At 36.3% G+C, this 12,091-nt stretch overlaps 2 protein-coding genes across 2 annotated transcripts; both read left to right on the plus strand.

Moving 5' to 3' along the window:
- On the plus strand, positions 557 to 6,539 carry LOC18593379 (kinesin-like protein KIN12B). Its single transcript, XM_018125232.1, has 16 exons — positions 557 to 933; positions 1,020 to 1,082; positions 1,257 to 1,394; positions 1,486 to 1,569; positions 2,081 to 2,206; positions 2,303 to 2,362; positions 2,451 to 2,504; positions 2,588 to 2,680; positions 2,835 to 2,930; positions 3,162 to 3,310; positions 3,462 to 3,602; positions 3,713 to 3,842; positions 3,931 to 4,941; positions 5,033 to 5,131; positions 5,217 to 6,017; positions 6,109 to 6,539. The coding sequence occupies exons 1-16, from the start codon at positions 649 to 651 to the stop codon at positions 6,349 to 6,351; spliced, it is 3,573 nt and encodes a 1,190-aa protein (XP_017980721.1). The 5' UTR covers positions 557 to 648; the 3' UTR covers positions 6,352 to 6,539.
- Positions 6,939 to 9,162, plus strand: LOC18593380 (mitochondrial import inner membrane translocase subunit TIM22-2). The gene is made up of 5 exons (XM_018124036.1): positions 6,939 to 7,214; positions 8,323 to 8,387; positions 8,487 to 8,559; positions 8,642 to 8,695; positions 8,784 to 9,162. Exons 1-5 carry the CDS (start codon positions 7,022 to 7,024, stop codon positions 9,023 to 9,025), a joined length of 627 nt encoding a protein of 208 aa, XP_017979525.1. The 5' UTR covers positions 6,939 to 7,021; the 3' UTR covers positions 9,026 to 9,162.

Below are 12,091 nucleotides of genomic sequence, written 5' to 3' on the forward strand. Positions count from 1 at the left end.
ACTCAAGAACAAGTCGAGCTTTAAATATTTTGTTTAAGCTTGATAAAATTGGAAAGTATGAAAATGATTTTCGATATTTTTTCATGTTTGTAAGGAAAAATATAAAAGTGGATGTAAAATATTTTTGGATTAATGAAATTAAATCCATTGACACTCTCTGAGAGCGTAAGATATTTTCTATTAACTTGAAAAAATCATCTTACATTGTCAAGAATATAAGATAATTTTTCAAAACAAACTATACACTTTCCTTTTTCATCTTAAAAATCGATAATTTTCTGCAAGGTGATCTTAATAACGAAAAACTATTTTCTTCAATTTATTGAACACAAAAGAAAACATTAGATTTTCCGGTATAATATTTTTTCCAACCAAATTAATTTTCGATAAAAGTGTCGGAAATGGAAGGACATTATAGTCAATTCACATATACTCCCCCTGATTCTACAGATTTAAAAATTCAAAAAGATCCAACGGTCATCTCCATCCCCCTCCCTTCAACAACAAAACCTTTACTTCCCTTCCTCTCTCTCCACATTCAAATTCAAAGCACACTCTTCCCTCTCTCTCTCTCTCTCTCAGAGATCTCAAATCTCTCCTTATCTCTCCATTTCTCAAACCCAAAAAGGAAAGAAAGAAAGGAAAACAATGAAATCAACTAAAGAAACAGCCGTCGCCGAGAATGGCCGTTTCCTGGGAAGCATTTCGACGTCTTCACTTCGGAATTTGCTTCCGAAATCGAAGCTTAAGAGGAGCACAAAGAAACCCAACTCTGAAAACACTCCTCCACCAGATCCCAACATTATTGAAGTAAATAACTCGGCCCAGTTTTTCCCCAAATCCCCACTGTCCAAATCGCTTACTTCCGACGCCTTGATCGTCCCATCTGACGGTGACCGTGAAATGTTGCCTCCTATGGAAACTTCCATCAAGGTATAGTAAACAACATTTTAAAAAAATGTTTCCATTTTTTGAAATTTTTATATTTATTTTTGAATAATTGTGTGGAATTTAAGCAGAACGAGATTGTTGAATCTGATGAACAGAGTGGAGAATTGGGAAATTTAGATCCATCTGTGAAGGTAAATTTTAAGACTTGATTATTAACTTTTTAGTGTAATTTAGTTTCCATAATTTTGAAGCTTTAGCATATTTAGAAACTTGATTATGAAATCTTTCTGGGTTTTTCCTTTTATTAATTGAAGCTTGGTTTTTAATGAAAATTAAGTTCTGTAATTTTTTTTTTTGAAAAATAGGTAGTAGTGAGAATTAGACCCATAAATGGTCAAGAAAAAGAAGTGGATCGAACAGTGAGGAAGATTTCTTCAGATTCCTTGTCTGTTTCTGACCGCAAATTCACATTCGATTCTGTTCTTGATTCAAATTCTAATCAGGTTAGTCAGTACTTACTCATTTGATCTAATTTTAGTTTCTTTTAAAAGGGTGTTTTTGACTCATAAACTGTTTGTTTTTGGTGGCTTCCAGGAGGATGTTTTTCAGTTAATTGGTGTTCCTTTGGTTAAAAATGCATTGTCTGGTTACAACACTTCAATATTGTCTTATGGACAGGTAATTTTTGGAATATATCAATATTGTTTAGATGAATATTCGTATCAAGAAAATTTACTGGTAATTTGTGTATAGTTTCTCTATCTCTATCTCTATATCAAGTGATATCCAACAAGCAAAGGCAGGAATTGTTCCCGCCATGTTTGTAGTTGATGGGGTGAGTTTGAAAGGTTTGTTGAGTTGATAGCAATGGGATTGTTTTTGTCTGAGTCGAGGGAGATTATGGATGATGAGGATAGGATGGATTGAGAAGAAGAGCTATTATAATTAGCCTTTAGAAATTTAGAACTTGATAAATTTCCATCAACATGTTTGCAGAACTTATTTAAGTACAAAACTTGAGATAATTCCTGAGTTTAACAAAGAGATAAATAGCCATAGATAGCAGAGGTAGGGGTTGATAACTACAGAAGTTGATAACTACTGGAGTGCTTTGTTGAGATGAGACTTATCTCTATTACATATGACCAACTGACCATGATTCATATATAATTACTTAAATGGTCAATAGACTGGAAGTGGAAAGTCTTACACGATGTGGGGTCCTCCAAGTGCAATGGTCGAGGATCCTTCACCTAGAAGCCACCAGGGGATTGTTCCTCGTATCTTCCAAATGCTGTTCTCTGAGATTCAAAGAGTATGTTTCTCTTTTCCTTACTTTGAATTTTATTAGGAAATGAGTATCAGGAGTCTGGAAGTGTAGTTCATTAAATTTCCTATGTTTAATTTATAGGAGCAAGAGAACCTTGATGGGAAACAGATAAATTATCAGTGCCGTTGCTCCTTTCTCGAGGTATGTACTGGTTTGAAGGCTTGTATAAACAATGTATGGACTTATTGCTTTACAAAGATGTAATGCGTTCTGTATGAACGATTTACAGATTTACAATGAGCACATTGGGGATTTACTCGATCCAACTCAAAGGAACCTTGAGGTGAATGTTCACATCCTTGACTAACAGTTTCTCACGGTTTAGTGCATAATGGTGTATAACTGGTTTATTGGACGTTGTTTCAGATAAAGGATGACCCAAAAAATGGATTGTATGTCGTGAACTTGACTGAGGAATATGTTTCTAGCTATGAGGACGTAACTCAGATTTTGATTAAGGTAGCCAGGAAACCATTTCAACTTTGAATGCATGTTTATCTAGCATGCTTTCTTCTTATATCATTTTTTTTGAAATGCTCTTCTTATATCATATTGACATGCAATTTTGTCTCCATGCATGTATTGAATACTCTTTTTAATATGAGTGTTGCAGGGGCTTTCAAGTAGAAAAGTTGGAGCAACAACTGTAAATTCTAAGAGCTCTCGGTCTCATATTGTGTTTACTTTTGTCATAGAATCTTGGTGCAAGGTATAGTTTAGTTTTGCAGATTTCTTATTTTTGTGGTGTTAGTCAGTCTGGTTTAGTTTTGTGGCATTTGCTTCTACTGTGGATGGTATTCAGGTCCGTGATCAATGTGACCATATATAATTATGCACATCTAGATTTTAACAATTCCAAGCAAAAAATAATGAGCTGATATCATTGTGTTAAAGCCTTATTTGTTCTTAACGTTGGGTTGATCATTGATTCATACCACAGGGAGCCTCATCAAAATGTTTCAGCAGTTCAAAGACAAGCAGAATCAGCCTGATTGATCTTGCCGGACTGGATAGAAACAAACTTGAAGATGTGGGTAGGCAACATGTCCAGGAAGGGAAAAATGTCAAGAAGTCCCTATCACAGCTTGGGTATGCTGTCATTACCCTCACATAATTTGGAAATCATTAAGATGGTGTTTAGTTGTTAACATGTTTCAGAACTCGAGTTAAACACCGTCATTGTTGGTTATTGGCATAAGCAAAGCTTTTCTATAATTTCTTTTTTGTTTCATTGGTGTAGATATTTGGTGAACGCTCTTGCAAAAGAAACTCAACCTGAAGATGCTCCATATCAAGGTTCCTGTTTAACACGTATACTCAGAGAATCCCTCGGTGGCAACGCCAAACTCACAGTTATTTGCAACATTTCTGCAGACAACAGGTATTTAATTCTAATTACTTGTTTTGACTTTGTTTTTTAAAAGATTTGAAAACTGCACTTGTTTTATCAAAGGTCATTATTTGAGTGAAGCTCATTGTTTTTGACTGCAGAAATAGTGGTGAAGTACTGAGCACTCTCAGATTTGGGCAACGAATTAAATCCATAAGAAATGAGCCAGTAATAAATGAAATATCCGAAGATGATGTCAATGGCTTGAGTGATCAGATTCGACAACTGAAGGTAGAAAATTTTGTGCCAAGAGTTACCATTTTTAACTGCATCTTGCATCTACTCATGACCTGACTTGCTGTTATCATGGTGATTACAGGAAGAGCTTATAAGAGCAAAGTCTGATGTATACAGTTCAGTTGGGAGTAAAAGTGGATATTTTATAGGGCGAAGTGCACGCAATAGCTTGAACCAATTGAGAGTAAGTCTTAACCGTTCTTTGCTCCTACCACACATGGATAACAATTATGAAGAAGAGCTCAATATTGGTGAGGAAGATGTAAAGGAACTACGTCAGCAGCTAGATTATTTACATAGCTCGGGTGAAACAAACTTAAGAGATCCATCTGAGAAGAGAGGTTCCATTCAATCTTCTTCTGTAGAAGAATGTTGTGAGACAGACTTGCTGAGTGAAGATGACATTCATTGCCCAGAAGAAACTGGGATAGAAGAACTTGATGGGGAAGAACCTCAGAAGGAACTTCCTCCTAAGGACATTCTAGCATCAGCTGATGACCTTTCAATTACAACAAAACCCTTGAAGGCTGTTGATCCTTCAATCAGAAATAGCCTCTCCATCAGCTCATGCCATCGGTCTTCAGTCCTCCAAGAGCCTACTTTGTCAGAGTCTCCAAAAATTGGAAATAATTTAAGGAAAAGCATGGCCGTCCCATCAGCACTTTTGGCCAGTCAGAACAATGTGTCAGAGAGTTCGGAGTCAGAACAATGTATACGAGAGTCACTCAAACATAATGAGCACATCAGATCCTCCTTACGTTCAAGCAAGATATTTCCAGGACCTACAGAATCTTTGGCTGCTAGCCTTCAAAGAGGCTTGGAGATTATAGATTATCACCAGAGTAGTTCAGCTTCCAACAGATCTTCAGTTGCCTTCTCTTTCGAACACTTGATGCTGAAACCTTGTCCAGAAGCAGACAAGGCCAATGCATCTGTTCAAACATTACCAGAACCTTCTTCAGATGGTTCTTCTACTCCCTTGCTTTGTTCATCGTGTCAACAAAAGTTTGACAATAACCCTAATGGGGTTCAGGATAGCTTGAAGACGTGGATTGTAGCAGTTGATAATCAACAGACAGATGGCGATACCACAGTATGTTTAGACTTGCTCTTTTTTAAGGGAACATCTTCTCCTTTATGTGTTCCTTGTTCTATACTCATATGTTTTGTTGCTTCTATTTCAGGCTGAGGCAAATGATTTGGCAAAAGCCACTGAAAGAGAGAAGGAGCTTGAAAGTGTCTGTAAGGAGCAAGCGGCCAAAATTGAGCAGTTAAATAATCTGGTAATAATTTTATTCACCTCTTTAAAATTATATTTCATGAAGATTCCTGAAACTTGGATTACATTGACAGTCTGACCTTCTACAGGTAGAGCAATACAAACATAAGGGAGAAAATTCTGCCATTGAACATGGTCCTGAGTCTCTGAAGAATGAAATAATACCATTTGAGCAGTCCAACAATGATGAAAATGGGAACGAATATTGTGATATGAATGAGAAGGAAGCACTTCTTCAGGAAACCCAAACATTAACGAGCAAATTGCAGTCATCTACTGCTGCATCTCCAAACAGATCTTCTGAAAAGCTGAGATCATCTTTGTTGTCACGTTCCATTCAATTGCGAAAAAGTGTAGACTGTCGTGATAACAGCGATGAAGAACTTGAGAGGGAAAGGCAGAGATGGATGGAAATGGAAAGTGATTGGATATCATTGACTGATGAGCTCAGGATGGACCTTGAATCCAACCGCTGCCGTGCAGAGAAAGTAGAGATGGAACTGAAATTAGAGAAGAAGTGCACTGAGGAGTTGGATGATGCTCTTAGCAGAGCTGTCCTTGGGCATGCTAGAATGGTTGAACACTATGCCGACTTACAAGAAAAGTATAATGATCTGGTTGCAAAGCACCGGGCAATAATGGAAGGGATAGCAGAGGTTAAGAAGGCAGCAGCAAAGGCAGGAGCCAAAGGTCACGGCACACGTTTTGCCAAATCCCTGGCTGCTGAGCTTTCAGCTCTTAGAGTTGAGAGGGAGAGGGAGAAAAAACTCCTGAAAAAGGAGAACAAAAGTCTCAGAATCCAGCTTAGAGACACAGCAGAAGCTGTTCATGCTGCTGGAGAACTCCTTGTTAGGCTCAGGGAAGCTGAGCAAGCTGCCTCAGTTGCAGAGGTAACATCAACATCAACTTGACTGAAAAATTCACTTTTTACTGATAAAAAAATGGCTTTGTTGATTATTCTTTTACCTTTGCCCCTTGCAGGAGAACTTCACTAATGTCCAACAAGAGAATGAAAAGTTAAAGAAACAAGTGGAGAAGCTCAAAAGAAAACACAAGATGGAGATGATCACCATGAAGCAGTACCTTGCAGAGAGCAGACTGCCAGAATCTGCACTGAAGCCACTATATCATGAGGATTCAGAATCTGCACACAACAGCTCAATCCCAGATGATGATCAGGCTTGGAGAGCAGAGTTTGGAGCAATTTACCAAGAGCATTACTGATTCAGAGGCAGCCTAAGACAATCAAAGAGACCCTCCTTGGGTCAAAATGAAATACTATATATACTACTATTCCTATTCTATGATAGTACTATATATACTACCATGTGTGCATTGCATTTCTTGTAATGTTCCTTGAACTATCATTCTTTCGGGTATAATAATAGAAATTTCGGTTGAAACTTCCTCTATCTCGTACTCTCTACTGACCTTAATCATTCCTTTCCCTTATAAGTGAACAAATTTAAACTTGAAATTTTTTAAATTAGTTAATTTTTATATTTAAAAAATACTCGAGTATTAATATTGTAATCGCTCGTTATCTTAGGGGCGAACATATGAAATTTTATCGTATAAATTGATTTCATGTCTAAAAGATATTCGAGCATTAGTACCTTAATTAAAAATATTTAAATTTGAAATCTCTTTAAATTAGTTAATTTTTGTGTTTAAAAGACACCCGATAATTAAAATTTAAGACTCAAATTTAGAAATTTTGATTTGGGATAAAAAAAACAAAAGATTTATATAGAAAAAACCTATGAAATAAAGAAGAGGAAAAAACGACGTCGTGTGCAGATAGCCAAAACTTGATATCGGTGCTCTTTCCAAAGCCAGCGATAGCACGAAGAGAGAGAGAGAGAGAGAGAGAGAAGCAGATTTTTGGACAAAAATGGCTTCTTTGGATTCTTCCAACTCTTCCACTGAAACTGATCTTGAAACAAACCCTAATCCCAACCCTAATTCTAGTTCCTCCAAAGCTATAATCCCAACTCCTTCCAATTCTAATTCCCCTGCCGTATGCCTCTTCCAATTCGCGGGAGACTCCGCCGCCGGTGCCTTCATGGGCTCCATCTTCGGCTATGGTATCTTTTTCTCTTTTCTTTTGCAAGAGCTTGATGCCCCATTTAATTTTTTTAAAAAAAAGGTAGTCTTTTTCTCTTTATGGGTTTTCTTTGTATGTTTGTTAAAGAACAAATTTTTGGGAATTTTTCATTCTATTTTTTGGTGTTTTTCTTTTTGGTTTACTTTTCTGAGGTCTTTAGAGGTGTAGAAGAAATGGGGTATTTGGGAATTTTGAATTTGGTTTTGTTATGGTAATTGGAATTTTGTGCTCTATCTGAAAGTGGTAGAATAATGAATAACGTGCTTATGTAATAATGTTAGTAGTTGAGTGGATAAGATATTCATAATGTTGAACAATGGATTTTTCAGCATCTCAAATTGTAATTTAGATTGAATAATTTCCTTTGGATAGTGGTGACTTAGGATTCTTTTTCTTACCTATTTACAAGATTGACAAATTTCTTTCTGATAACTTTGGACCTTATGTGAGATGGACCTGTCACATATGAGAGCTTGTGCTCTAATTCATGAAGACATGTGGAATGTTTCGAATGCATAAGACTTTCAAGTTCTTGATTTTTGTAATTGCATGCATCTTTAAGGTTGTAGTGATATGTTAAGGATGTACTATTAGATGTGTTTTGTAAGAAAATGAGCATGCATCAATGACTTTGAAATCAGTGATTTTTCATTTTGCATCTGAATCTATTAGAGAAGGACTTTGCTATTATTTCCTTAGGCTGTTGCTTCTATCAGAATACTTCTGTGTAAATGTAAAGATTGGGTGATATGACATGTTATTCTCATTGATGCTCCAGAAAATGAGGGAAGCTAAAGTGAGTTTAGTCCTTGGGACATTTGAGAAGTAGGATTGTATTCTTTCTTTCAGTTTCTAGGTTGCTGTAAAATGCATGTTCAATACCCTGAATTTTATTCCTTTTAGTGGCACTTCAGTGTTAGGGCTTAATCTCTAGTCCCTAAGCAATCTTTTGGGCGGGATATTCTACTAGTCTATCTTATCTTGGACTCTTAATTAACATTTTGTCGTGGTTAATTTGTCTGCTAGAAATTAGTTCTATACTTGGGAGATGACCTTTCTTTAATTTTCCCTTTCTGCATTTGTCTCAGGTTCAGGATTGATTAAAAAGAAAGGCTTTAAAGGATCCTTTGTGGAGGCAGGATCTTATGCCAAGGTATGAGATTCTCATGATTCCAGAATAATGTGATTAACTTGTAGTTTTTCCCCCTTGAGTGAATAAATCTAAGGTCTCTTATATATTTGCCCTTTATAGACATTTGCAGTACTGTCAGGAGTACACAGTTTGGTTGTTTGCTTTTTGAAGAGGCTGCGGGGAAAAGATGATGGTATGCCTTGTATAAAATAGAGTAACACCGCTTTTTTGTGCTTGGCATGTTGATATACAATAATGCTGTCTTTTCTCTGCAGTTATTAATGCTGGTGTAGCTGGATGTTGCACTGGACTTGCTCTAAGTTTCCCTGGTATGAGAATCTCAAGGTTCATTTGCTTGCTATAAAGTACAGGTTTCAGTTTGAACCCTATTTTCTTGAAATGGTTATGCTTATGCAGGCGCACCCCAGGCACTTCTACAGAGCTGTCTCACATTTGGGGCATTCTCCTTTATCATTGAAGGGCTTAACAAGCAGCAACCAGCACTGGCACATTCCTTTTCTGTGAGAAACAAGAGCGGGCCTCGTCCTATGGCACTCCCTCTTTCACTCCCGCTCCCCGATGAGCTGAAAGGAGCTTTTTCTTCTTTCTGCAACTCCTTAGTAAAACCGAATAAAGGCAGGTTTCCTCCGGCTAACTGATGGTGGGCCATTTTTACTTCTGTTATTTGTAGATTGTTGCAAGTGGTTAGTGGTGAGGATGTAAACTTAAAGTTTAGTTGAGATTTTGAAGCTTTTTGCAGGCAGAAATATGAAATTGTTTCTTATGTTGCATTCCATTCTCAGTTCTTGATTCAATTATATGTTCTGGTTAAATTATATAGGTAGGTTGAGTACACCATTGGAGGCATTTCCTTATATCCCAGAAGCAAATGGCCATTGAAATGTTCAATCAAGGACTAATGATTTTGAATGTTAACTTTAGTAATAGTTGAATATCATTATTTTATAAAAAATAAAATTAATTTTTTCACATTTTGTTTATAATTATCATTAATTCATACTTGGAAAAAAATTTTGACAATGTAGATGCTAATTAATGTGAAAATTCTTATTCTGAAATATGGGTATTTAATCAAAAAATAAATTAAGAGAAATTTTAACTATTCATTTGCTGTAATATAAATTTAGCGAGTAGACCAGAAATTTTGATCTTTCGAGGAAAAATCTCCATTTTCAATGTATAGGAAAGGGTAGTGGTGATCTCATATCTGGTCTGATATGGCAAACATCCTACGTTAATAGTCTTACAAAAAGTGATTCATTCCCATCAGTTGGTCTGTTATATTTTACAAGAAATTCCAAAACTTTCCTTGTTTGAACCCCAAATCATTGGGTTACTTAATGCACCACATTAAAGAGTTGTTTATATAAACCAAAACTGCTACTCATCCTCTTCCCACAGAAGCTTGTTTTCAACTATCATTCCATCCATATCTTATCAAGGAAACCTCCCTTTGTTCCTTTCAGTTTCATTGCAAGAATCATTCAAGTTTGAAAGATTTCATTAGCACTAGAAAACCCACTTTCAATGGACTCAGGATCCTCTTCATACACAGTTATATCAGATCTTTTTTCTTTCATTTTTTTCTCTTGTAAGTGTTTAGGACTAGTTGTTTATGTCTTTTTTTTGGTTTGATTGCAGACTTTCATCCTTAGAGTGGATACTCAGACTCCAGGTTGGGAGAAGTCCATGATCAAAGTTTTGAAGGGAATTCCAGGTGCCACTTTCTCCATTGATGCAAATGGTTTGGCTCGTGTTTCTGGTAACATAGACCCTGGCAAAACTCTCAAGCTGCTAGCGAAAGCAGGGAAACATGCTCAAATGTACTGGATTGACTCTGGAACCCATCAACCTGCTTCAGAAAAGAGAGATCATCACCATCATTTTGATGATCCCCATGGAAGATATTGGCAAGCTAACCATCGGTACTACCAGCCTTATCCATTTCCACCTCCTCAGTATCTTCCCCCGCCGCCTCCAATGCTGCCGGAACACTTTTATGCCAGAGAATCTCAGTGCATGATTATGTGAATAATTTTCAGACCAAGTCATGCTTGACTTGTTTTACAAGTTCATTAGGATTTTGTTCACTTTCCATCTGGTACTTATTATTAGAAGTACTTGAATCCTTGGTGGAGATTTTTTCAACTTCACCATTGGAAATGGAAATAGAGTATTGTTTCTTTTCATGATTTAATGAAATGAATAATATGAAGTTCTTACATGTTACCCTCAAGTGTCTCTTAAAGGCAATTTTCCTGCTAACTCAACGCATTCTTAAGAATTTTCTCGTTTATCACTGAACAATCTACATGTCAGAATTGCATACATCTGACAAATTATCATCTCTGCTATACTTGCTTGAGTTAATTCTAGAGATCAATCAAGATCATTTTAGTCTCAACCAACATTGAGTTTTGTGTGTCTTCAACTGACAGAACTTCTGATATTTCCTGTCAACATAACAGAGTTTCTAAACATGTCCGAAACTTCCTGTAAACATGATAGAATCTCTGAACCCTGATTTTCAGTGCTGAGCACAAAGAACAAGTTTAATTAGCAACTTTCAGGAATCCTTGATTCTAGCCTTTTTATCAGTGGTGAAACCTAACATTTATTACTACAGAAAGTTTTCATTGCTACAATTTGAAAAAGATGGAGTTGATTGTGTAAAACCGCCACATCCCAGAGTCATAAAATGAAAGAACAAAGTGAATTAAGGCATCTCAGAGAAAATCTCTCTAAGATTTGAGAAAGGGAGGCTGTTTAATCTTGAAACCGTTGAACGTTGAAACAGTTAAAACACTCTATAAACTAAACTAGGAAACTCCTCTTTTTTAGCCTGGTGGGAAGCATCAGAAGAAAATCATATATCCTAAAGCTCTTTCCTTACTTATAATCATAGATATCACAATTAATTGACATTAATAACTTATTAAATCATTGATTAAAAAAGGTTAAAACCTTAATTCATGATTACTGCTAAATCAGTTATAATAACTTCAGTTTGTTTCTCTTTTATAAGCAGTTGAGCCTGAGTAACCATCAAGAAAATCTTGTATTCTGCTAAGAAACACAGAAAAAAAATTTGGTAGCATTATTTTCAGTAGCAGTCTCTCTACTTCATCAAGATGTTTTCATCATCATCAGAACAATACTTGGTTAGTGATGTCTTCTTCTTTATTTATTCTTTTTCCTTTTTCTACTTTCACCAATCTTATGGCATTTGAACAATTATAATACAACTGAGGTTTGATTAATGATTCTTTCTAACGGCAATGCAGACTTGTGGTCTAAGAGTTAACCCCCAATCTCCTGAATGGTATAAAAGTCTGACCAAAGTTTTGAAGAAACTCAAAGGTGTTAATCCCTCTCCTCTATCTCGGGTGCTTGAATAAAAACACTAGTTTTCTTTTGTTTCCTCTAATGGATTGATTTTAATGCTTGTGTAGGAGCAACTTACACCATAGATGCAGAACAAGGTATGGCTCTTGTTTCTGGTAGAGCAAACTCAAACTCAATTCTGAAGAAGTTGAAGAAATCCGGTATGGATGTTGCCTGGATCAAGACCGGAAAGCCAAGTACTTATGGCAGCAGTGGATACTATGAAAGTCATCCATATCTTCATCACCCTTATCAGTATGGTCAGCAGCCTAGTTACCATTACAGCGGCTATTATGACCCCTATGGTCCTAATCCACCAC

Source organism: Theobroma cacao, chromosome 7, assembly GCF_000208745.1.
Source record: "Theobroma cacao cultivar B97-61/B2 chromosome 7, Criollo_cocoa_genome_V2, whole genome shotgun sequence".
NCBI lineage: Eukaryota > Viridiplantae > Streptophyta > Magnoliopsida > Malvales > Malvaceae > Theobroma > Theobroma cacao.

What these genes read in the sequence shown, in the direction of transcription:
- LOC18593379 (XM_018125232.1), top strand. Translation starts at nt 649, where the DNA reads ATGAAATCAACTAAAGAAACAGCCGTCGCCGAGAATGGCCGTTTCCTG. An exon ending in GCCGTTGCTCCTTTCTCGAG is followed by an intron (nt 2,363 to 2,450) that starts GTATGTACTGGT and finishes AACGATTTACAG; the next exon opens with ATTTACAATGAGCACATTGG. An exon ending in AACATTTCTGCAGACAACAG is followed by an intron (nt 3,603 to 3,712) that starts GTATTTAATTCT and finishes TTTTGACTGCAG; the next exon opens with AAATAGTGGTGAAGTACTGA.
- LOC18593380 (XM_018124036.1), top strand. Translation starts at nt 7,022, where the DNA reads ATGGCTTCTTTGGATTCTTCCAACTCTTCCACTGAAACTGATCTTGAA. An exon ending in GGGCTCCATCTTCGGCTATG is followed by an intron (nt 7,215 to 8,322) that starts GTATCTTTTTCT and finishes CATTTGTCTCAG; the next exon opens with GTTCAGGATTGATTAAAAAG. An exon ending in GCTGCGGGGAAAAGATGATG is followed by an intron (nt 8,560 to 8,641) that starts GTATGCCTTGTA and finishes TTTTCTCTGCAG; the next exon opens with TTATTAATGCTGGTGTAGCT.